The sequence below is a fragment of the Convolutriloba macropyga genome, chromosome 3, assembly GCF_964194025.1.
Source record: "Convolutriloba macropyga chromosome 3, txConMacr16.3, whole genome shotgun sequence".
Classification (NCBI taxonomy): Eukaryota; Metazoa; Xenacoelomorpha; order Acoela; family Convolutidae; genus Convolutriloba; species Convolutriloba macropyga.
Genome location: NC_134470.1, coordinates 54,513,338 through 54,540,267, shown reverse-complemented (window position 1 = coordinate 54,540,267; position 26,930 = coordinate 54,513,338). Strand labels below are relative to the sequence as shown.

General features: G+C 34.6%; 1 protein-coding gene across 1 annotated transcript in view; it reads right to left on the bottom strand.

Annotated features, from left to right (window-relative positions):
• Positions 1-13,096: 13,096 nt before the first annotated feature.
• LOC142336286 (uncharacterized) overlaps positions 13,097-26,930 on the bottom strand; it is a 45,318-nt gene continuing 31,484 nt past the window's right edge. Inside the window, exons 3-5 of the mRNA XM_075384998.1 lie at positions 22,720-23,339; positions 21,912-22,431; positions 13,097-13,920 (exon numbers count right to left, since the gene is read on the bottom strand). Coding sequence (XP_075241113.1) covers positions 13,286-13,920; positions 21,912-22,431; positions 22,720-23,339 — 1,775 coding nt within the window. The 3' untranslated portion in view covers positions 13,097-13,285. The remainder of the gene's footprint in view (positions 13,921-21,911; positions 22,432-22,719; positions 23,340-26,930) is intronic.

The following is a 26,930-nucleotide window of genomic DNA, read 5'->3' as shown; positions in this document are numbered from 1 at the left end:
TGTTAGGAAAACCTTTAAATGGTTAGGCGTACTTGCAGATAGCAGAAGCTTCCAACCTGCAGGTCTGTCAATTACTTATAGTTGTCCAGCTCAGTTTATTTCAGTTCGTGCAATGAAAGGCCTGGCGACGTTCAGTTAAATACTGGATATGATTGATATATGGATACAACTACGGAACTTTTACGCTCACCCAATTAGTGAGGTAATATAATACACCTTGTCTACTAATGGCAGGGGAGAATTCTAATGAGACTGTTGTTCGTTTTGACTCAACAAAAGAGCTGCAAGGTCAACTAATGAAAACCTCAGATCAAGAAGACAATGACGATTGCTTAAAGAAAGGCTTTTTTGTCAAAAAAATATGATAGGACTAAAAAAAACTGAATAGACACAAACAATTGAAACATGCAATAACTGTTCAATGGACTGTTCCAATTGAACTTTCATTTCATAAATGACACTATGTTGTTAGGCAGGACCAAGATTTATTCAATTCAATTATGTGAAGTCCAAAACTTACCGCACGTCAAAAAATTTACAAAGATAATAACAAAAAGGAAAGATCAGACCACGTTAGACAAAAGTTTTTAAGGATTAGTCACCACAAAGTTTCACCCGTTTATTTGAACCAATAGCTTAGATTGGGGATTAAAAACTTTTAAAAGCTGGCGAAGGAGGAAATTATTATAGTCAAAGTTACAAAAAATTCAAGCTGGATGTGCTTTTGTAAAAGCAAAAACACATATTACATCCAAGGCACACTTGCAATTGCTTTCTACTATAATTGTGTCCTTCCCAAATCATGACAGCGTATATGTCGCGCGGGAAAAGTAAATTTTCAAGCCTCGTTTTCTTCGAGAAACAACAAGGCGGCTCGGTAATGTGCGTTCGCACATTAAGTTCCAACCCCGCTCATCTACATTTTTCACTTAATTGTCTACCAAATGAGGATGAGATAAAAAAATAACATATTAACATATATTTCAACAAACTACTAAAAAATAAAACAATTTACTCTAGAGGGCCTATGAGACCTGTGCCTACCATAATATGACTACCAGAAAAGACGTCAATAAAAAACATTCCCGGCAGATTGCCGGAAAATAGCCGCCGTTGATTCCAATTAGCATGATTGGGATTGAACGAATTGAATATATTGAAAAAAAAAGATTTTTGTACAAAAATATTTTTTAAGTCCGATTTATTTTGATGGCATTTCGTAGTTGAGCATACTTCTGTTTCTTAGAGAGAGGCTACAGGGGCTACTATCAAAACCAATAAGCGTGAGAGATGATAACTAAGACTTATAGGAACGACGTTCAAATAGCGGGCATCTAAAATTGGGCTTGGTGGGTTTATCCCGTTTTCATTTCTAACTTCAATTTTTTATACAGACTCTGTTCATTTTGAATTGCTTTGCTGAGCAACTGAAGTTCAAAATCACTTTTAGCAGAATGAGAGAAGAGAGAAACTAGCCTAGAGAAGTCAAAAAGATTTCACGCAAAATGTTGAAAAAGCGGCAAAATGGTAAAGCGAAAAAAAGTTTGACGAAGTAAAAAAAATACGAGCGCAATATTAGCCGGCTGAGAAGATGAGGGCGGCTATTAATCAAATAGTTACAAATATTAATTACGACCAAAACTCCTTGTCCATTTTTGAAAACAACTAATGACCAAATCAAAATGGCATCAGATAAAATTTATACTCAGAAGATTAACCGGCTCTTTTTTGGAACAAAACATGGGGCCTTACCTCAATGCAACTTGGCAACAAGTCGACTAGAAATGAGTAAAAGGGGCAAAGTTTAATAAAACATTGTTTTTTTTAAAAAAAGAGGTAAACTCGGACTGATTAGAAACATTACGCATCAAAAGAAATCATTGAGAGAGTATTTTATACCTCAAAAGAGAGCACTTGAGGCCTTTCATTATCCAGGATATGTCATACGACTACAAAAAAAAACGACATTTACGTGCAAAAACTAAAAATTTGCACACAAAATTATGCACGAAAACGATGTCCCCCAATCAATTAAAAATTAAGCTGATCACTAAAAACAATCAAAATCTTCATTTGCATTTTTTGAAGGAAAAAAGGTTGTAAATCAAATGACGCCCAGTATTGTGATATTGTGAAGAGAACAAAAACCTACAAAAAAGGGGCAAATATGCAAAAAGCACGAAAATTGGTTTTTATGAAAACTGGTTGTCCCAAGAAAAAAGGTCATTTGAGGAAAATAAAACCGTTATGAAGAGCATTTTGTATTTCAATAGTTAAATGATGTGAATTGTATATAGAGATGCTTAGCTACAAATTAACAGCAATAAAATTGTCAGATCTCAAAACTCTATCTTTTTTAATTAAAAAACAAGTTATTTCGAAAAGCAAAGCCAACAAACGCCTTCTACTAAAAGAGTAGACAGTTTGTCTTGCAACTAAATCATAAGACTATAAAAAACATCAACTACAAGCTGAATTAATAAGTTTCACAAACAACTTTACGAAACCACAGTTTTGAAGCCATTAAATTTACAAGATATTAACCGCGAGAATATAACATCCTCATGTGTGTCTCCTTTGACCATCATAACGTCTTTTTGTAAAACTACTCACAAAAGGTCAACAAAAAAAACCACAAAAATTGAAAAGTACCTAACTTCACAAAATTCTTCTGAAACAAATTGTCTAAGCCCTGAAGACATCATTTAAAACGTTTAAACAACAGAAAAATTATTGTTTGATTCAACAAAACAAGAACTCTAATTAATGAGGCTAATTTACGAAAACGATAAAACGTTGTATAATACGAAAAAAAAAACGCGAACCAGAACAAAAAGGGATAAGTTGAAAAATATTATTAGTCTTTTTTTACAAAAATAATTCGAAAGCCAAAACAACCATTCGCTATATACCGATATCAGTTAAGTTCATTTGTTTATCTATAGTTGGCCACTGAGACCTTAAATTACACAATATTTGGCATATGACAACAAAAGTTAACAACAAATAAAGGGCAAAAATAAAAAAGCTACCAATTTCTCCAAGAGAACGGTGTCGCAGCCCTTCAAACCATTTGTTATGAAAACAAAAAATATGTTCAGTTTCAAATGTTGTAAAAAAAATTTTCAGTTGGATTGTTAAATACTAATACAATTTACAAAATAAAGAAAAACAACAGCAAAAATGGGAAATTATGCACAAATATCAGAAAATTTTGTATGAAAACTCGTAGTATCAAAAGCAAGAAAACCTTCTGTTAAAACAATCGGCCACAAAATCAGCTTGCATTCTATACGGAGGAAAGTTTGACCTGTACTTACTGAGAATAAACAACATGTTGACTAAAATAATATAAAAAATTGACAAATTCAGAAATCATACAATTTTTCATAAAACAAATACATTCAATAACATAAGAGACATTAGGTAACAACCGAACGAATAGAAAAGGTTCATTTAAACCTCTTGAGGAAGAAATTTAAATCTATGATTGGTTAAACTTAAAAATCAGACTGCCAAAAGAATAACAATTGAAGGCAAAAGACAAGAATTCAGTTAAATTTTACTAACACTCTTTCTCAAAGCCATAAAACCCTTTGGTTCCCTGAAAACAAACTGTATCTACATTCGGCCTCAAATTTACTTAAATTGGAGCTGTCATTATTGGAGCCGTAAATAAAAATGTTGTCAGTAATTAACATTAAAAAAACAAAGGCAAAATATTTCGAAAAAAGCTAGCATCAAAATAAAAACCAAAAAGCCTCTGATTCCAAGAATCCATGATGTTGTCGAACCTTTACCTGATTTTGTCGCACGCCCAGCAAACCGACTAAGTGTTCCAAGTGTTTGCGAGTTAGAACAATTGTTGCGTGGAATTCTTCAAAAATTAAAAAAGAAGAACGATGCATTTTGTATAATTATCGAGTTAAACCTTCAAAAAAAGGCAAAGTTTTAATTCCAGAATTCAATTTTGTAAATGATCAAAAATTTTAGCCAAAAAAACTTCAATCAAACAAATCAGCAACGCTCTTCTATCTGTAACGTTAACAACAACACTCTGCCGTTCAAAATTTTAACTTATTTTGAACTATATTAGCGAAATTGTGCCAAATTTTAGCAAAATTTACTGAAAATGTGAACAAAAACAGTGTTCTATCTCTAACGGTAACAACAACACTATGCCGTAAAAATTTATCTTATTTTTTGAACTATATTAGCGAAATTGTGCCAAATTTCAGCAAAAAATACTGAAAATGTGAACAAAAACAGTCAAATGTTCACAAAAATTTAAACCTCGATAACTCCCTTTAAAAAACCGAAAATAAAAAAAAATCTTTTCATTTCCGTATTCTACGCTGGACGGGCTTTTCAATGCTACCACTCACAATTCTCTGCGATGAATATATCGATCGGCCAAGATTGACTGAACAAAAAAAACCCAGTCGAGTATATAGTTCCTCCTCCCCACTAAAGTGGGGGTCGGAACAAAAAACAATTGTTTTTTAGGAGCTTGACAATGGTACCACTTTTACATCTCTTAGCAAAAAAAACCCATAGGCAGAATCGACTCAGAAAAAAGCCAGGCTCGGGTCATTTTCCTATACCCAGAATAAAATTGGACAGCTGGAATAAAACACAGTGAGATGGTTTTGCTGATTTAAACATGACTGTAAAAATTAAGTCACTATCTCCTCATGGGTTTTATTTGTAAAAGATAGAGCAAACAATTCATTATGCATTTAACTCACAATCCCAAGTTCACTTTTAAAATAATGCAGTGACGCAAAATTTTAAAGTTAAGAAGTAAAACCATAGATTATAAAAACAGCAAATATTTTTGTTTAAATATGTTTTGGTCTATCTCACGCGTTACCTAAAAATAATAGTAGTATTATTATGTTTCTTGTAAATTTACGTTATATTAAAACTCTTACAAATTCAATTCTCAACTTCTAAGATTTTTTTATTAAAATCTATCTAGATTGCAATGATGACTAATCAAGAGTTGGTAATTCTTACAAGATAAGTATTCTAAAACATCTGGGGTATACACTTGACTTTCGCAGTTTGAAACCGAATTAAATTTGGGTTCAACAGCTTACCAAAAATTACGTTTAAAGTCCATGTGTTCCAGTACCTAAACCTATTCAGTGATCAGCTGCTCCACTGATCAGCTGCTCCTCAAAGCAAATCAATTCTTTGTTTGAATCAACTGAAAACAGACTCACAATACCAGGAACATTGTCTGTTGAACATATCAGGAACATAGCTGGCAGATTGCCAGAAAATAGCCACAACAGATTCGTAGATCGGCAGTCTAAAAAAACAGTAAAAAAGACAGACCAAAAAAATTCGTCTTTTCATTGATATATTTTGATCTGATCTGTTATATTTTGATTAAAAATCTGTATAAGTTATTTCTGCCTCTACAAAAAATTCTCTACAAAAAGATAACATGCAGCTTCCCATCCATAACTCATAGAAATCAATTATTTATATATTTGGCTAGATCAATCGCCCACCTAGTAATTGCAGAGAAACGTTATACAACAAACTATAAAAAAGACTAAGAAAAACTCTTTAACGAATTAGAGATTTGTATAATTTGTTTAAATGAAAACTGCCCTGCTAAGCCTTCAAGTGCAAATTCATAGCATCGACACCTACAAAAAAGCTCTTTATTGAGAAAAAGTTACCAACAAAAACATTAAATTGGAAGAAATAGGCAATAAACTTAGAAAAAAGACAAAAAGTGGCCAAAATTTGCTCTGATTAACTCGATTTTCTCTAACAAAAACAACTCTAAACTAATATCAATCAAAATGAGAGACAACAAAAAGAACTACAACAACTGACTTCCACTAGAAAACTCGCCAAATGCTATCAAAGGTTGAGGAAGAACAGAAACGACATTTAAAACCAAATTGAACAAATAAAAAACGAGAAAAAGTAAGGTATTTTTTAAATTTTACAAGAAAAAATAAAGCCAAATAAAGTTACATTGAGCAAATAGAGCAATGAAATGCTCGGGAGAAATTGGGCAAGTCATAGCAAGCTAAAAAAATTGTCTACCATTGAAAAAAAAACAAAAAAGCCAAAAATTTAAAAAAGTGGTTAAAAATTCCTAATTTTTCTGCCACTTTTCTTCAGAAAAAATGTTTTATAACAAAGAAACTGTAATGAATTTGTATCCCCGATGATACCTGAATAACGAGCTTCTATGCAAATTGCACTTAAAGCAGTAAAACAAAACAAAAGGCCAAAATACAATAAATTTCGTCGAAAAATCAGCAAAAACCTCCAAATTTGCATAAAACTCAAATTAACTACTTGAAACCTTCAATTCCTATCAGAACGAGCCCAAATCCAATACATTATCATAATCAAACCTCACAAACAAGAAAAATTGCAAAAAAAAACTGCTTTTAAAAGCCGCACGTGAACAAAAAAATTTCGCTCGCTCAGAGAAAATTTTTTCACACATCAATTTCTCGCTCTCTCAAAAACAGCGGTATGAACAAAAAACCACTCTCTTTTCGCTCCGCTCTTCACTTTTGCTCAGCAACCAAATTTTTTCACGCGTTTCATTTCCCGCTTCAAAATTCACTCCAATAAAATTGATTAAAAAAAACATAGCAGGACAAGTCCTGACGTACAATTCAAAGAATTTTCATTGACTAAACAGAAAAACTAGACCGAGAATGGACTATGAGTGAATTGAAAAAACCAATTTTAAAAAAATCAGATCAAAAATTAAGAAAAAAACAGAAAATGTCAAAACGCCGCATGTGAACGAAAAAAACCACTAGCGAGAAAACGAATTTTTGTTCAAACACCGTTTTCTCACTCTACTTTAAAATTAGAGCGAAAAAATTTCACGCACCAGAACCACTCGCTTTTTCGCTCCATTTCCTGTTTCAGCGTGACCAAAATCACTACTCCAATTTGACTTCAAAAATCATGAAAATGTGTGAACAGATCTTAAAAAAAAGACAGCGCCCCAATACAATTCAAATTCTTTGAGTTGTAAAAAATAGCAGGACAAGTCCTGACGTACAATTCAAAGAATTTTCATTGACTAAACAAAAAAACTAGACCTAGAACGGACTATGAGTGAATTGGGAAAACCATTTAATAAAAAATCCGATCCAACACATCGACAAAACAGTAAACATCAAAGTGAAATTGACGCATGTAAACAAAAAACCACTAGCGAGAAAACGAATTTTTGTTCAAACACCATTTTCTCACTCTACTTTAAAATTAGAGCGAAAAAATTTCACGCACCAAAACCAATCGCTTTTTCGCTCCATTTCCTGCTTCCGCGTGACCAAAATCACTACTCCAATTTGACTTCAAAAATCATGAAAATGTGTGAACAGATGTTAAAAAAAGCCGGAAGAATTCCGGAAACAACTCGAAGTGAAAATCCACTTGAATGCCATCCAACTCCTCATCAGACAAAACGTGCATCCAATAATTTATGATTCTCTTGAAATAAAACCATAAAACAAAAAGTAAAAAAATCAAATCTATCAAAATATGAGAAAAAATCTGATCAAATTCTGTCATAAATTGATACCCCAAAAAACTATCTCTGCCATAATAACATCATCAATACCACTAGTAACTACTAAAACCACTTATGAGATTTTAAAAAAATACTTGAAGCCAAATCATGAAAAAATAAGCTCTTACAAACAACTCTGACTAAAAAATTGGAAGTTAAAATATTTTTTTAAAATTACAACAGCACATAAATCTAAACTAAACTTCTTATCAGCCAATAGGGTACCCAGATGCTCGCAAAACAATAGACAAGTCAAAATAGATTAAGAAACTTGTCTATAGAACAAAAAAACCCCGAAAAACTGCGAAAAATTAAGAAAATTAGTTCCAATTTTCGACATTTTTCGTCATAGTTCTCAACAGAAAAATGCTTCATATCCGGAAAACTGTAACAACGTTTTAACTAAAAATTGCTCAAGTAATAGGGGGTATCTTCAATACCAATTTGAGGCAGTAAATAAAAACAATATTAAAAAAAATCGTAAAAATTAGCCCAAAAATCAGCAAAATACATGAAAAACATCCGAATTAGCATAAAATTCATATAAATTTTCAGAAACCTTCAAACCACTACCAAACACAGCCTAAAATTAAACGCAAATCATAACCAAACCTCTTAACCAAAAAAAACAGAATAAAACTGCTTTTAAATGCCGCACGTGAACAAAAAATTTCGCTCGCTTAGAAAATTTTTCCAAGCATCAATTTCTCGCTCTCTCAAAAACAGCGATATGAACAAAAACAACTCTTTTAGCTCCGCTCTCCACTTTGTTCAGCACCAAAATCACTCCAAAGTTTTTCACGTGTTTCATTTCCCGCTTCAAATCTCACTCCAATAAAATTGATTAAAAAATAAAAAGGACTTCTCCAATACTCCTCTTCGAGTCGAAAAAAGACTGCGCCCCTATACAATTCAAATTCTTTGTTGTAAAAAAATAGGAGCGCATTAATAGCCAGCTGAGAAGCTGAGACGGCTATTAAATATTATAACAGAAAATCTCAAAAGTCAGTAATATGCAGATAAAAATCCAGAATATTTGATTCTGTATGATTTTTTTCAATAAAGCCACTTTTCGACACTGATGGGGCAAAATAAGCTTGAACTAAAAGATATTCTAAATAAAATAGGATGGTTTGAATAATGACGACCACCACAAATTAAGTTCTAAAAGCTGTCGCCTCTGACCTGTGCTAGCTAGGGATTGTGTAATGTTCTCCCTAATAGCCCAGATGTGTTCACACTGAGACTCGTCACTCCCAGCAACGCCGTTGACTGCTAAACGACCTCTCAATACATCACCCATGAATCTGTCAGTAGCATAAATAAAACTGCTTTTAAATGCCGCACGTGAACAAAAAATTTCGCTCGCTTAGAAAATTTTTCCAAGCATCAATTTCTCGCTCTCTCAAAAACAGCGATATGAACAAAAACAACTCTTTTAGCTCCGCTCTCCACTTTTGTTCAGCAACAAAATCACTCCAAATTTTTTCACGCGTTTCATTTCCCGCTTCAAAAATCACTCCAATAAAATTGATTTCTCCAATACTCCTCTTCGAGTCGTAAAAAGACAGCGCCCCAATACAATTCAAATTCTTTGAATTGTAAAAAACCAAGAGAAGGTCAATAATAGCCCCCCCTATCGCTGTGCGGCTATTAAAAAAAGGATGTCTGCTGGGTTTATATCACCGGCAACAAACAGCGTAGAGCATTTAAATGCAAAATAGTTGTCTTCAAAACACCTGCATCAAAATGGGCAGAAGTTAGCAATCTGATTCAACAAACTTAATGGCAAGTGTACAATACTACAGTTGCAATGCCTTTTGGAATTTCTGATTAAAAACTAACGAATTGCAGTCAAGGGATTCTTCTTCACCACAACTGACACAGTGCAGTATCCTCAACGAATTAGGCCATGAAAAGGCAGTTTAATATTTGAAATTTAATTTGAATGCTCAACTTTTGCAAAGAGACCATTTGCTACCAGATAGAAAATAAAACCCAACTGGCCGACGTTGGGATTTAAAAAATTGAAAAAAACACTAACTCAACTAGTTAATTGGCCAAAAGTATGCTGCGCTAGATAGCCAACGAGAACTGTTATTATAGCGACAAGACCACACGAGATGCAACAAACTGGCAGAACTGAAAAATCACTGATTATTTTCTGAAAATTAAATTTCAAAAAATCCCATCTATGATCTCAGGCCAACACTTATATCTAATGCCTTATTAGAAACCCATCAGACCTGTAATTCATACTAATTGATAAGACAAAAATGAACAAAAACACAAGCAATGTTTCGCTAATGTTATTTAAAAACAAGAAGTTTAAAAGTCAAAGAAAAAATTAGCTATGAAATAAAATTACTAAGTGAATTCACTTATGCTCCATCGGTAGCCAATGAATCCTATCATTAAAGAGACTGGAGAATGAGAAAACGGCAGAAGTTTAAAAAAACACCTTTCAAATATCGAAAACATCAATATTTTAAGACAAGCATTAGATTCAAAATAATAAACAGCATTAGCTTCCCAAAGAAGGATCCAAGCAATTGCAAATAAGCACATTTGTGCACAATTTCAGGAGCACTCAAAAACAACAACGCTGAAAACAGAGGTCAAAGTTCCGCACGAGACAAAAATTCCATCAAAAACCAAAAATTTGAAACAGCACAAAATTTAACTCCAGAAATAAATCACGCTCAAAATCCAAAAATTTGTTAAGACACAAATTTCTCACACCAGGAATAAATCACGCTTCAAACTCATCTTTGCGGTCGCTTTACTGCTTCAGTGTGACTAGAATCACTACTGTAAATTGAATTCTCACTGACATCAAAAAGCAAAATAGAATCGTCGGGAAAATTGCTCTCAAACGACTGGCGAGCGAATGGCTTCGCAATCAGCTGCTGTTTAGGAAAGATGGCTTTAGCGCAGTTAAGGTGCGTGGAGTAAATATGGGGGTGGTGAGCGTGGCGGGGCAGCAGAGCGCACGGGATGGGGTTACCGGTGAGTGAGGTGGAGGGTGCTGGGAGAGGAAGTGGAAGGGGTGAAGTGAGAGGGGCCAAACTCGAACAATGCCCTTCACACCATAACCATGAAGTTATTTCTCATAAACAGTTTTGGTGAATCGCATACTTAGGACTAGTGGAAGGGGATGAAGTGAGAATGGCCAAACTCTAACAATGTCCTCCACACCATAACCATGAAGTAATTTCAAACAGTTTTGATGAATCGCATACTTAGAGACTAGTAAGCCGTAGAGCTTTAAGAGAACACAATGCCCTCCGGGCCTTACCTGTTTATCTCGTTTTTGAGAACGAAAAGTCAAAAAAGCGTCAGACCAAAAACCGGTCAAGCAAAAAATTTAATTAAAATTCAGTAAGACTAATGTAATTGCTACAAAATTAAAAATTAGTTATAGAGCAATTAAAAAAGTGAACAGTAGTTTGCTAACCATTACAGCAACTGGCCTTAAGCTCTTGAACTTGAGAATCTCCTATAACCGCTTCACTTGTTCTCAAGGCTTCATCTCTCTAGCCAAGTATACATTGAACAAGTAGAGCTTCTTGTCAAGCTAATCTCATTAACAATTTATATTAGGTTGTTCTCACTCACTCTCCTAACATGATACCCGACCTTATTTACCAGACAGAAAATTAAATATGTTTATGGCCCCGCGAAAAATAATAAAATTCAAGAAGATCGATTCAACCTCGTCACTAGATCTATCGACTCAAATAATTGAACGAAGAATCATGGAAAGCACAATATTTATTCCAGCTGCCCAAATTGTTAATCAAATCTTCAGTTTGCAAAATAAAACCTTGAGGTCACACGTACCATTACATTTTCACTTCCCCATTGGAAATAGGATTCCGCTTATAATTGACAACCCGACAATAAAATTCCAGCATGTAAACTGATTTAAAAGAACTAACATAGCCGGCAGATTGCCGGAATAGCTGCGAAGGAATAGACCTGCGTGCCATATAATAGAGATAGAAACAGATTCCGATCTAAATTGGAAAAAAAATCGACGCCTCTCAAAAAAACAAGGTAAAAAACATTCAGCGATAAATTAACAAAGCTAGTTAAAATTCAATCCGCAGAAGCCTCTTATTAGGGACCTTTACTGCACAAATGAGTTTCTTTGACCTTAAACAAACTTAAGTTTTAAACTGCAAAAGTCATTTTATTGAGTGAGGTAAGTCACGTATGATCAAAATCTAATCACGCAAATAACCTAAAAACTTTTGCAAAAGCGAGTGAGAAATGACGTCACGCGCGCAAAGGCCGTTAGTGAGAGGAAGAAGTCATTCAGAAAATTTGACTTTTTCAGCTTTGCTGTGTGAACAAATGTAAAACGAAAAAAGAGCGTCAGACGACGAAACAAAAAAACATAGCAGGACAAGTCCTGACGTACAATTCAAAGAATTTTCATTGACTAAACAGAAAACTAGACCTAGAACGGACTATCAATGGATTGGGAAAACCATTTAGAAAAAAATTCGATCCAAAAAAATCGAAAAAACAGTAAAAATTTAAGTGAAATTGCCGCATGTGAACAAAAAACCACTACCGAGAAACCGAATTTTTGTTCAAACACCGTTTTCTCACTCTACTTTAACATTAGAGCGAAAAAAATTCACGCCGCAAAACCACTCGCTTTTTCGCTCCATTTCCTGTTTCGGCGTGACCAAAATCACCACTCCAATTTGACTTCAAAAATCATGAAAATGTGTGAACAGATCTTAAAAAAAAAAAAAGACAGCGCCCCAATACAATTCAAATTCTTTGAATTGTAAAAAACATAGCAGGACAAGTCCTGACGTACAATTCAAAGAATTTTCATTGACTAAACAAAAAAAACGACCTGGAATGAACTATGAATGGATTGAGAAAACCATTTAGAAAAAAAATCCGATCCAAAAAATCGAAAAAAAGTAAAAACCTAAGTGAAATTGCCGCATGTGAACAAAAAACCACTAGCGAGAAAGCGAATTTTTTTTCAAACGCCGTTTTCTCACTCTGCTTTAAAATTAGAGCGAAAAAAATTCACGCCGCAAAACCACTCGCTTTTTCGCTCCACTTCCTGCTTCGGCGTGACCAAAATCACCACTCCAATTTGACTTCAAAAATCATGAAAATGTGTGAACAGATCTTTAAAAAAAGAAAGCGCCCCAATACAATTCAAATTCTTTGAATTGTAAAAAAAACCAAGAGCACCGCAATATAGCTTCGCTCAGCTTACAGCTTCGCAGCTATAATAAAATCATTACATTAAAAGTTATAATATAATGATTTATGAATATTTAATTGAACTAAAACAAAGCGTCAGAAAGTGAAGAGATTCAATCTATTCAAAACAATGAGGAGAAAGTGACACCGACCCACAGACAATGAAAACAGCGTTCACAGCCAGGTACACTTAATGATATAAATTAAATGGTTAGTCCCACCTCTTGTTAAGGCACACAAACCATTATCAATGGAAAGGAAGCATTAGTTTGTTCACGCGTGCTAATGAACCAGATTTTTTTTGTGGGGAAAGGAAGCAGTTTTCATTGTTCACATCCAGCGGGGCAGTAGATTTACATGACTCATACCAGGAACACACACAATGGAGCCACTCTTCGCTCAAGAACCTGGACATTTTGCCGGATAGTAACTAGATGTATTACACGGCACCGAAAAAATCATTCAATTTACATTTCAGTTCCAAAAGTCTTCATCTAACTGACAATCTTGAAAGAATTTTCCAGACGAGAAGAAAGACTGCAAAGAGTTTTCAAGGCTACCAACATAAGCCAGATCATCACCAATTTTTCTACATTTTTCCAAATACGACCCATGAACAACTCTCATCATCTTTCGAAACTGTTTCCCATACTGGTACAACATATCACGCCCACAAATTGCAAGAAACGCTCTCAAAATTCCAGCTGAAAAGCCGCTAAAAGGTTCCATGTTAATAAAGTCGGATAGCCAGCTCCATGCCATTGCATATCCATACGGGTGTTTTGCTGAGAGTTCAAACTGGCTAATTGGTCGGCAGGTTAAAACAGCAGAATACAATTGTACCGTTGACAGCATTCGGTTCAGATAGCTCTTAGAGTCTTCCCAATCGCCTAATTGCTTAACATAACCCATTTCCACCATGAAGTCATCCTCCGTTTGGTCTGCTTTCTTTACAAGGTATTCTGGTCGAGTGAACGGACATTTGCGATGAAAGGCGGCAATTAGAACTGTTTGAAACAATTCGTCAACCAGTGCCAATTCAACTAACAAACTAGCAAGAGCAAGATCTCGTTTATGGAACTGTTGCAAATTGGAGATCAGACTCTCAGCTGAAACATAGCAGGGTCACAATCCGTACATATCAAGCTGACACTTGTAAAAATGCATGTTTGAAAGTACCTGAACGAAACAAATAAAATTATTTCTGTTAGCGATAATAATTGGGGGTACATATGTCATACATTATAGACGCCGGAAACCAATGTTTAAACTCGCCATAGCAATGAAAGACTATCATTGGAAGACATTTTATAAATTCATCCAGTGGAAAAAAGAATAAATTATCATACTATAAAGACCCAACTTCCATCAACATGACCCAACAATAAAAAACCAACTACTTTTTAAGTTTTGTTAACTTGTTTGTTATATGTTGTTGACTTTCTTAAATTTGTTGAATTCGAAAAGCTACGCATCAGAGCATTTTTCGAGTAAACATATTCCATTGGAAAAAAACTGAAGAGATGGGAAAAACTTGACATGTAACGAGCCGGAAACTATAATTAGAATTATTCATACCTGCTTTATCCGTAAATCGTACTTCAGTAACCTAATTACTTAACGCACAATATTTTTCTTGGGTTTTTATCTTTAACAAATATTTTGTGCACATCTCCTTTGATTACAGAATACAAAACTGTCAGCGAGTAAAAAGTCCGTTAGTCATTATATTGATCTACAAACAATCTAAGCAAATAAATCACAATGAAAAATTAGTTCTAAGAAAGAAAGAAAGAAAAAAAAGAACGAAAGAAAGAAAGAAAGAAAGACAGAAAGAAAGAAAGAAAGAAAGAAAGAAAGAAAGAAAGAAAGAAAGAAAGAAAGAAAAACAAAGAAATATAAGCCAATGTTATAGAACCAATGTCAAATTTCTATCTAAATTGAAAATATGGAAACGAGTTTTCACTTTGACACAAACCTAGAAGCAACTCTGGCCGGTAAAAAATAGTTCCAAGTAAATTGAAATTTCGATAGCAAATTTCTTGATCAAAGAACAAGGCCTACTGTATGGGCGTGAAAGAATGAGGGCAGCGATGCAAAATGAAGACAATAGGCAGAACTCGATAATTTGTTATATTATAATTCACTTGTATTCACTCCTTTCTATCGCTTTCTGTTGCTGAAAATAAAATTTCGATTCTTGGTAGCCTATTGAAAGCCAACTTTTTTAAAATACTAAAAACAATTTTAAAATTTACTCATGAAATCAGAAAATTAGATATCCATCAAATACTTATCTTAAAATTCAACAAAACTTTTACTACAAATAATTTTTCCGGTGATGCCTCACACGTTTCAAAAAAATCAACTCAAGGGATGCTATGTCCCGTTGACCGCCTCAATACTACTGAGGAAATCATTTTTTCTTATTTGAATTAATAAAAGATACAAGCGTTGAAGATAAATAAATCAGTTCTCAGTTTTATCTAGTTTTTGTTTTCAATTTCGACTGGTTTTCTTTGATACTTTTTTAATTTGTCACTTCCTTCGCTTGACAAGGTGTGTTTCGGGCGAAGATCCATAATAGTGCATAGATGATCTCTAATAAATCGGGCATCAATGATGTATTGATGACATAGCCGGCCCCATTTGCAGGACTGCAAAGAATAGTAAAGTAAGTCCATAAATTTAGAGACGATTCTTGGTTGAAATACAAACTTGGTAACCTATTAACAAAGAAATAATATTTGAGATACGCAAATTGACGAGTCATAAACTGGCGTTACGCAAGAAAAAGTAATCCTAGACAAATTTACGGATTTCAATGAACGTTTTTTTTTTGCGAAGATAAAACGAAGTGCGTGATAATAAGCGGCTAAAAAAGCGTAAAAAAACGGTAAAAGCAAAAAAAAGATAAATTAGCAAAACTGTGGTTTAACGAAAACTTTAACGAAGAGGTCAAAAATATAGCTATCCGAGCGTTCTGAGGGGAGTAACAGGTTGCTAGGGTGTAGCAATTTCTTCCACCCGCGCAGAAAACAGAATTTGAGTACAAATTTTCATGGAAAACTGTCTTTTTCCTGATACCAGAATTTACAAAGAGCCGAACCTGGTGAATGAGTGCTCGAACCAATGATGAAAATTGGTCAACTAGAACTTTGCTTATTTAACAACAGGGCGCACTTTCACCAAATGCTGCTCTCAGTTTAACGGATCTGACGATTTCGTCGAAACCAGGATATACTACAATGACTTTGGCCAGTGGCCAAAGACCTCGAGGCGTGAAGTCCTCTAAAACCCAAACAAGATCGTCTACTTTTAAATTGCGATAACATTAAGTTCATTTAGAACGCTTTTGCTGGTTTGGGAGATATTCTCTAAGGAATCTGTTCCAAACCAGCAGAAGCGTTCTCAAAGGACTAAATGTCGCATTGACCGCCTTCAGACTACCCAAGAAATCATTTTTGCTGATTTGAATTAATAAAATATAAAAGCGTTTAAGATAAATAAATCAGTTCTCGGTGTTATCTAGTTTTATGTTCAATTTCGACTTGTTTTTGATTTTTTTTGATTTGTCACTTCCTTCTCTTAACTATATAAGGTCTCTAGGCGCAGATCCATAATAGTGAAAAGACGGGCTCTAATGAATCGGGAATCAATGATGTGTGGATGACATGCTACAATTGGAAATTCTCAATTTGAGCTTCAAATGGGAGATGCCAAACGAATATCGTGTTGGTGAATATCCGTATTGTCCGAACGAAATCATTTTATGTTTCTGTTGATTTCGAACTTAAAATTAAAATCATTCGGCTCTTAGGCATATAGTCTAAAGTCTCTTAGTCTAAACTCTGGAAACCAGAGAAAAGTCTGGAAAAAAACAAACCCTTAATGACGTTTTCTGGTTGTTTGAGTTTTTTTAAATACTTATGCACCTCGGTTTCGAAATTCTTGATACATAAAAAATTTGAAGGTAGGTTTAACAAAACAGAAATAAAAAAAACAATTTCAAAGATGTTCTCCTTCTTTGCCTTTTTCAACAAGATTGGGATTGAAAGAAGAGAAAAAATTGATGAAAAAAATGATTTTTGTGCACAAACAATTTTAAAATGCGCACTTTTTTGATGTCATCTTGGAGCTGCACATACTCCTGCTTCATCGTGAGACGACACAGGGTCTAGTATCAATACCAATAAACGTTAGTAACCAAGAACAAAGTTCGGGCATCTAAAACAGACTCGTTCATTTTGAATTGCTTTGCTGAGATGGGGGTCAATCTAAGAAATCGACCTGCATATCATAAGAATAAGTCTCCAAAACCGTTTCTGTGAATCACAGACTTTGTGATTAGTGAGCTGAAAGTCTCTAAGAGAACTGAACGACCTCTGAGCGCTACCGGTTTATCCCGTTTTTCAGGACGAAGAATCAAAGGGTCAGACAACAAATCGGTAGAGCAAAAAATCGCTTATAAAGACCAACAGGATAAATATAATTCCTACAAACTTTGTTTGAGAGCAATTAATAACTTCCAGTTGAAAGCAACTAAATCAAGCAGCCACATCAAATGAAATTATCATTTCAATTAACAGTCGAGTTGAATTGCACATATTCATTGAAATATAAAAGCAAAACATAACACAGTTTCTCAAAACAGGAAAGCAGTCAAAACGTTATCAATTTGAAAAAAAACTATCAAAACATTCCTCAACCTGCAGCGTGCATTTTAGACTCGCAATTCTCAGAAACAATACCTCACGCTTTCGCATTCCATTTTTATTCCATTTCGGACAATAGAAAAGGTCAGACAAAAAATTCACAAAATAATTGTTAAACAAGAAGAGCTTTATTTCAAACATAGCCGGCAGATTGCCGGAATAGCTGCGAAAGAATAGACTTGCGTGCCGTATGATAGAGATAGAAACAGAAAGATATAAGTTGAAAAAGTTATCGACGCCGCCCAAAAAGCTATGTAAAAAATTAAACGATAAATTAATAAAGCTTGTTAAAATTCATTGCGCAGAAGCCTTTTCATCAGGGACCCTTATTACACATATGAGTTCCTTTGACCTTAAACTAATTCAAAATAAACTTAAAATTTAAAGTGCAAAAGTCATTTTATTGAGTGAGGTAAGTCACTTATGATCAAAATCTAATCACGCAAAAGGCAGTTAGTGAGGGGAAAAAGTCAATCAGAAAATTTGACTTTTCAGCTTTGAGGTGTGAACAATTGTAAAACAAAAAGAGCGTCAGACGACGAAACAAAAAAAATAGCCGGAAGAATTCCGGAAGCGACTCGAAACCGCAAAACTTCAAAAAAACGTAATTGCAGCTGAAGCCATTACCTTTTGTATTAAACCATTAACTCATTACCTCCCCAGGACTGATCTAAAAATTGGTGAAACTTTAACCACTGTCACCAAGAAAAACAAAATGCAGCAAAATTTTTTATTGAAAACGTTTGGTTACGTTAAAAATGTCCAAAATAATCAGGATGGTCAAAATACTGAGAGGCTGAAAAAACTGACAGGGCTATCAATTGCCCTCAAATGATTCATGATTCCAATCTCAAAAAAGATTGAGAAAGCAAACGGCAGATAATAATCTTAGAAACTAAGTTAAATTTTTCAAAAAAAGAAAGCTCAAAATAAAGAATCAAAAAACCATTACAATAAGATTTCTAATAACTGCAATTAAGACAAAAACAACACATACTTCTTCCTTGTTTTATATATGCTCGACAACATGATTTCATACTTAATAATTAAATTAATCATAGAAAAGACAAGCAACAGAATAAATTTCAAAGGCAAAAATCGTTTTAAAACAGTACCAAGGGCGAAAAACAATTGCATTAAAAACTAATGAGTGAAAATTTTGGAAAAACGCTTACTAGCAAACTCTCAGTACTGCCTTATGTTGAATGAAACCAACTGCAAACCAAAGAAATGGCGAAAATCTTTCAATTTTCTAACAACTGAAAAAATCAATATAATGAAAATAAATGTAGGTGCCAGGACAAAGCTAGAATGAAACAAACCAGAATGTGAAGAATATGGACACATGGTGAGAAACACCGTAACAAAAAGACTAATTCTTGATTTTTGAAAATTAAAAATCAAATTAAAGTCCAGAAAAAAAAATACATTTCATTGTTCAGCATTCGAGACATCGAAAAGACAACGAATCATCTGAAAAAAAGATCCATCCTCTTGAACAGAACAAAAAATATTATTCTAATCTATTGCAGCCTGCTTCAGTCGTTGGGGAGGGGGAGGGAGGGGGAGGCTAAGTAGGACTAAGAAGTTCAATAGTGGGCTTCAAATAACCACATTAGAGGTTAACATACACCACTATTCGGATTTAAAGTAAAATGGCACGTTTCGGCGCACTTTTCATTTGAATTTTAGTATTAAATTACCGCGAATTGTAATCAGCTGCTTGAAATTGTGATTGAGAGAGAAGAATTTTAGATCACGCGAAAAGCAAAAAGTCAAGGGCGTAAAAGTCAGTCGAAAAGTCAAAATTATCAAGCGAAAATTTTGCATAAAAAAGACACACACGTTTACAATAATTGCTATGAACTTCGTTCAAGAGCAATTAAAAATTTTAACTGATTTTCAAGAAATTAACGCCAAAACAATGATTTTTTATTGAAACGAAATTAAAGTCCCTAATGTTGAACAAAAAGACTATTTCTAGCAATTAAAACCAAAATACAAACAAAAAACAAAAATTGGAAAAAATACTACCAAAATCGGATCAGCATTTTTACAATTTTTTAAAAAGAAAGTACAGGTAGAAAGAGGAGTTTATTAAAAGAAATATCAAAGGGGAGTTGCCATATAACTGACTTTTGCAAAAAGACGGCTTAGAGATCCAAAAATGAAGAAACTATGTGGGAATTTTGAAATTGAAACGCATTTTCAGGCTCTGCAAAACTATGGTATTAATTTCCCAGGTTTACATTTTAAAATAGCGTCGAATAAAAAAAAATTACAAAAAACCAAATTACAAGCAAAAAACTGCGCCACTTAGACGAAAAAACGGCTAAAAACGGTTATCTACATGTGCAATTCAGTCAAAAACTACTTCACAACTGAAAAATCAAGATACAGAAAATAAATGTAGGGGTCAGGAAAGAGCTAGAATGATACTAACTAGAATGTGAAGAATATGGGCACAATGTAAGGAACACCGTAACAAAAAGACATTCTTGATTTTTGAAAGTTAAAAATTAAATTAAAACATTCAAGAAAAACAAATACATTTCCTTGTTCAGCACTCAAGGCATAGAAAAGGTAACTAGTCATCCGATACAAAGATCTATCCTCCTGAGGAGAACAAAAAATAGGAAAAAGCAGATTTCATAAATAAGAAACATTGAAACTATTTGCAAAAAAAATGGTCAAAAAACTTTCAGACTGCAATTATGAAAAAGTTTTAACAGTTTTTCAAAAACTTAACGCCAAAAACTGATTGAATTTTTATTGAAACGGAATAAAAGTCCCTCATGTTGCACAAAGAGACAATTTATAGCAATTACAACCATAAAACAAACAAAAAAACACGAAAATCGTGAACAACTAACAAAATCGGATTAGCATATGTACAATTTTATAAAACAAAATTACATCGAGGTAGAAAGAGGCGTTGAGTATATGAATTATCAAAGAGAAGTTGCACTATTAACTGAGTTTTAACAAAAAGACGGTTAAAAGATCCAAAAATGAAGAAATTAATAGAAAAAAAAGCCAAAAAATAACTTAGAAATCAAGAAATATGTGCCAATTTTCAACTTGAAACGCATTTTCAGGCTCTGCAAAACACTGTGGCATCAATTAGCCGAGGTTGAAAGTTTAATACAGTATCGAATAAATTTCATTTCTACAAAAATTAAAATTAAAAGCAAAAAATAGGGCCACTTAGACAAAAAAAACGGCTAAAAACGGTTATCTATATGTGCCATTCAGTCAAAAGCTACTTTTCAAAGTCAAAAAGTCATTCACTAAACGCAGGGCATGATCAAAAAACTTCTCTCGCTTAGCAAAAATCTGTATTCTTGATTTTCATTCAAATTTAAGAAAATCAAGAAAAACGAATACATTTCATTGTTCAGCATTCGAGACATAGAACAGATAACGAGTCATCCGATACAAAGAACTATCCTCCTGAAAAGAGAACAACAATTATGAAAAAGCAGAAATTAAACATATGAAACAAGTAAACATTTTGCAGAAAAAATGGTCAAAAAACTTGGTCAAAAATGACTGAAGTTTTATTCAAACGAAATTAAAGTCCCTTATGTTGCACAAAAAGACTATTTCTAGTAATTTAAACCAAAATACAAACAAAAACTGACCAAAATCGAAAAAAACTACCAAAATCGAATTAGCATATGTACAATTTTATAGAGCAAAAAACATCGAGGTAGAAAGAGGCGTTAAGTATATGAATTATCAAAAAGAAGCAGCCATATTAACTGATTTTTGACAAAAAGACGGTTAAAAGATCCAAAACTAAAGAAATTAATAGAAAAAAGACAAAAATTAACAAAAAAATCACGAAATATGTGACAATTTTGAGTTTGAAACGCATCTTCAGGCTCTACGAAACACTGTGGTATCAATTTCCGAGGTTGACATTTCAATTAGGCATCGAATAAAAATTACTTCTACAAAAAACTAAATTACACGCAAAAAATTGGGCCACTTAGACGAAAAAACAGCAAAAAACGGTTATTTATATGTGCCATTCAGTCAAAAACTAATTTGCAAAGTCAAAATGTCATTCACTAAACGCAGCGCATGATCAAAAAAACTTCTCTCGCTTAGAAAAAAATTAGTTCACACGGCAATTTTACTCACTTTCGCTTTTAGGTCAAAACAGCGTCTGCACGAATAGTAGTACTTCCGGTAAAAACAAACCTAAAGAAAACCAATACTCCTCTTCGAGTCGTAAGAACCTACACTCCTCTTCGAGTCGTAAAAAACCAAGAGCACCGCAATATAGCTCCACTCAGCTTACAGCTTCGCAGCTATAAAAAAGATTTTAAAAACTGCAAATTTCAAAGCTGATAGTATTGGAGTATTTGCAAACTCACCAACGATAATTCTGACGACTTCTGTTCCATGTTCAACTCTTGTCGAATCAACCGTAACATCAGACACAATAATCGTTTGGCCTTGAAAAAGGCTAACTATTCTTTTTCGTTGATACAATAAATTCTCTTTACTGTTCGCTGAAAGACTGTTTCTCATCGAATTTGCAGCACCTTTCACGTTTTTCAGAAACAATTTAGTCAAACTATTGGGACTCGACACCATTTGTTCGTATTTTTTGTACAAATCTTTGCTTTCGGAAGCGTAAAATTGGAAAATTTTTGTTCCTTGCATTTTAGGTTTCGAAATAACAACAGTGCTTTGTGGAGCGTGAGAAACTTTCATTGGAATTGTTTGCGGCTTCTGATCGGCTGTTGATTCAATTGTTGAATGAATATCATTCTTAGATTCTTGTGCTTTAGGTTTGTGCCCGGATTTATGGTTAACTGATATGCCAGTTTCAAAAGCGTCAGCTACTGAATCAATTGCATCTGTGTTCAAGCGTTCCTGCTGCTGCTGAAGCTAAAAACACCCCACGAATTACAACAGACAAAATCTTCGCGGGGTAAGCTAATCTTTTGATAGAATGCATAAAGATGAAAAAAAATTAGGGAGCAGATAGGAGACAAAACGTGAAAGAAAACCAACAATTCATGGATTCAAATTTTATGAAACAATGCAGTTAGCGTTTTTAACAAGCGCTCAAAACTTAAGTAAAATACGCTTAATAGATACATACCTCTGGAGAAACATTTATCGCATTATTCAGTACAGTAGAATGTTTATTACCCAAAACAAAAAAAAGGATACCTGACTTTTGAGTTCCTTTTCAGCCAAATCAATAAGACTCTGGACATCTCGAAGCGCGTCGTTGACCTCTTTGCTGTACTTTTTCACAATCTCCACGATTTCATCTTTAATTTCCTGAATATGCTGTTGAGAAAACTTAACAACTTCGCACATATTACTCAGAGCCTGTTTTGCTATTTGCAACTGCAGTTGGAAGAAGTCATCTTCGTTAACTTGGCTCTTAAACTGTTCGGTTTGCGCTGAAATTTGTGCAAGAACTCCTTCGTTTAACTTCATGTCCTTTTGAACTATGTCAAGCATCGTCTTTAAACGCAGAAGCCCAGCATTTGTTTCAGTTTTCTTTCTCTCCTGTTCTCTAATGGCAGCTTGTTCTTTCTCACGGTGCCTCTGACGTTCTGCTTCTTCAGCTTTCAACCTTTGTTGCGTTTCGGCTTCTAATTTCTGGCGATCAAGCGCGTCCTTCTCTTGCTTTTTTACCTCTAAATCCTCGTGTAACTCACTGTTGCATTTTTCTTTTGCAGCTAACATTTCTTTAGGTTTCTTTTGATCCAATTTCTCTGTTTCCTCAGATCTACGTTCGAGGTTTGTTGGAATCTGAGGCTGTGAATGCACTTCGCGAGCTGAAAAGCCGCAAAACTGATGAAAATCTCGACAAAAGGATATTTAGTCTATCCCAGATGTTTGAAAAATTGGAAATATTTTGAAAGTTGGCCGAAATGAAGGTCTTTCAAATAGAAAGCAAATCCATGAATCTCCGAATTAGTAAATTCTGGTATAATGATAATTATCTAAGACCGCCACTCTGGAGGGTTCAATTATCCCTCTGGAGAGTTCAAGAGATCTTTGCACCAATTTTATTACTGCTTAACTTTATAAGAGTTCGTCTATTAAAAAATGTTCACAAAGTAAAAATAGACACAAAAGCCTAGATATGCGCTAAAACGTCAGTCATTTACGTTGAAATGAAACTAACGCCAAATTACATTTTTTTTATCTTTTAGTAGCAACACGCGGCTAATTAGTCTTAGCGGTCTGAAACTGTAAATGAGAGCAATTTAGATGAAGAAAAATGCGAAAAAGGCCATCTGCAACAATTAGTAGAAAAGTTTGATAGCAATTAATCATATCTGAACTAAATTTACGCAAAGCTTGCGCTTCGGTAGCAATGATTTTGTGCGCAACAAAAGAAAGAAGAGAGACTCAATTGCACAGCTAATAGCATGTCAAACCTGATTTTTTCAAATTATTTCCATAACAAACTCCAAAATACTGCTTAATATTTAAGTCTTGTTTCGTTTTACTCAAAAAAGAATAAACCTATTGGGCTCACCTTTTTATTTAGGTGATTTACAGCTTTCTGAAGCCAGGCAATTGACCCCGACTACCAGCTTATACGTTGAAAAATGGTATGATCCACCCAATGGACTGAACACTGAGCCCTTATTATGAAACATCCCAGCAGCCTATACAAATTTACCACAAAAACGCATTGCATTCTAAACCTATCTCAATATGCTACGCTCTGAGAGGCGCGTCAAGGCAATGAATTACTATTACACGAATTAGGTATCAAGCCTCGCCGCCCGCACAACACTGCAGTTATTATCAACAGTAGTTACACGTTTAGAATAGCGGCAACCAATTACGCTACGAAAGAGTGCGCAACTTAACTTCCGGCTTGAATGTTATTGCATCCGAGTATGTTTTGTCTTTTCTTTCTGAGATTGCCTTTTAGTGTGCCGTATACGGCCCTTCGCCAGTGCACCAAAATGCGAGAAAAAAAACTACTTCAATTTCATGCTTCATTGATATTTTTGATTTTTAATTGCCTTGTATTATTTATAGGCTTCCTTTGGATATGACTTGGCGAGTCATTTTTTAAATGTCTATGCCAGAGTTGTCATCATTGCTATAAGATTTGCTAAAAAATCTTTCTAGCATCTGAAGAGCTGGTTCAACATCGAAGCCATAGCATAAGTCATGCATTATCTTTGCAAACATGTCCCTATTTTGGTTTTACAACGCGTCTGCTAAAACATAATTATTCCAACGGTTGCGAAATAGAGCAATTTTTTTCAACATTTTTCAGCATATGAAAAATAAATGCCTTCCGCATAATAACAGTTTAATTTTGCAAAAAAACCGGCAAAATTATAATCCCAGAAGACTCCCAGAAGTCAGAGGGAGTACAATTACCTCATTTTGAACTTTCGAAGCAACTGTCCGCAGTTTTGTTGTCTACTTCCAGCAAATTTAGATAGTGCGCTAAAAAAGCATATTTGGTCCAACTTTTGACGAAAAAAATAGCGTAAATTCTAGGCAAAAAACTCGCATTGAACAATTCAGCAACCCTCCTCTATCTTTAAAAATAAAACTAATAACATTACCTGTAACAATTTTAACATAAGTTTGCGAAATTGACAATTGAAGAAAAATTACGGAAATTTTGAAGAAAGCAAAGTAATTCGGCCGAATGTTCACAAAAACTTGAAATCCCGATAACTTAAAATCTCGGAAAAAAATCAACAATTCTAAAGCCAATCCGACAAATTGCCATCTGCCTTCTGGTAACGTTCGGAATGATCTGATTTTGCGGCTTTCCATTCTCTTAAGTCGAGCACTGAATTCGACTCGTGTTATCCTATCCTGAATGTGGATATTTGTAAGTTTATCATTCCAAAGAGGCTCGACAGCGGCGAGTCACGCAGCGTAGACGTGTATTCTACTAGCTCCCTGATGTTGAGTCCGCACCGCCTGGTCGGAAGCGAAGACAACTAGTCCTTTGTTCGTTCAAAGAACGATGGCTGCAAAAATCGTTAAAACCTTTTCTCTGCGTCGAAAAAAATTCTCAGCGTTAGTTGTTCGAGCGAGAAATGCAAGTCCTTCACCAGCTCTGGAATTCGGGTCATCCTATGCAACCGTTGGCATTTGGTGCGTTCACTGTGTATTCAAAAAGCTTACCATGATTAGATAAGTCGCTGAGTTCAGTAGGTAATCCAACCTTCCTACCAAACTGCCATCTTCAGCGTGACATTTTGGCGTTACGTAAAATTTGCGCATGAGCCCAACCAATGGGACTACGGCTGCATCATAACTAGCCTTGGGAATAAAATTTCTCTGGGTGATGCTTTCTTGGGACTGCAGGCAAGTGCCGGTAACAAAAAGGTCGGATTGCGTAGTGTATGAACTTCGAGCAAAGTATAAAACCGGTCATTCTTTTTATATTTTCCAGAGCTAGTTGTCGATTGAAGCAACTAAATGCATTTTTGGCGTCTATTAGGAGTATTTAACTGTTGGTACCATTGCAAGTAGAGCGCATTGAAAGAATAGCATATTCAATCCAACATTTTTGGCCAAGGTAGAGTTGGCTACTGCCTTCAAAAAGACGGAACTCAATTTCCATGCGCTTTATACATTTCCCAATACTACGGCGCAAGACTTCACCAACGCAACAAACAGTCAAACTCCAGGATATTTGGTCAGTGGTACGGGACGTCAAGAGTTTTATGCAGATAAATGTTCATGAGAAAATGTTTCGGCGGCTAACGCGATGGCTATCTTGGATAAGGTTTTAAAATATCGGCTGAGCTCTTTTTTAAGCATGTCAACATTAGTCTCTATTCGTTGACGTCTAAACCTGATGGACCGTGGCTGCCAGAATATCTCACGGCGGCCTTTTAATTGTCGTTGCAATTTTTTTCAAATTAGGAGGATATGGGTGGTAGGTGGATGTAAGTTAATGCCTGGGGCTCAACAAAATAGTTTGGATTGGTTTGACAGGATTTTGGGTGTTATTCATTGAGTAGTTGAAGTAGTTTCTCCATTTATTCTGTCCTTCGGAGAAAGGATCCTTGATAAGACTTCCGCTGTTAGGCAATTAATTGCGATGATTCAAAATTATGACGAAAAATACCAACAGGGTAAAAAATAAAACAGAAAACAATTTCCAGCAGAACTATGATTGACTACCTTCTTGTTTATATTAGGTTGGTTGCAAGACCGAATAGTAATGGGCACAGTAACGCTTGAGGGGTTAACTTGATCTATATTAAATCGGACAAACCCTGCCAGACATTATTGAACTCATTGGGGGGAGTTCTATGATCGTAAAAACCTGAGATAACAACAACGGTTTTCGGCTTTCCAGAGGCTATTGCGAGAGAACGTTGACAAAGTGATTGCAAGAGCTTTAATAGCAGTTCATTATCAAA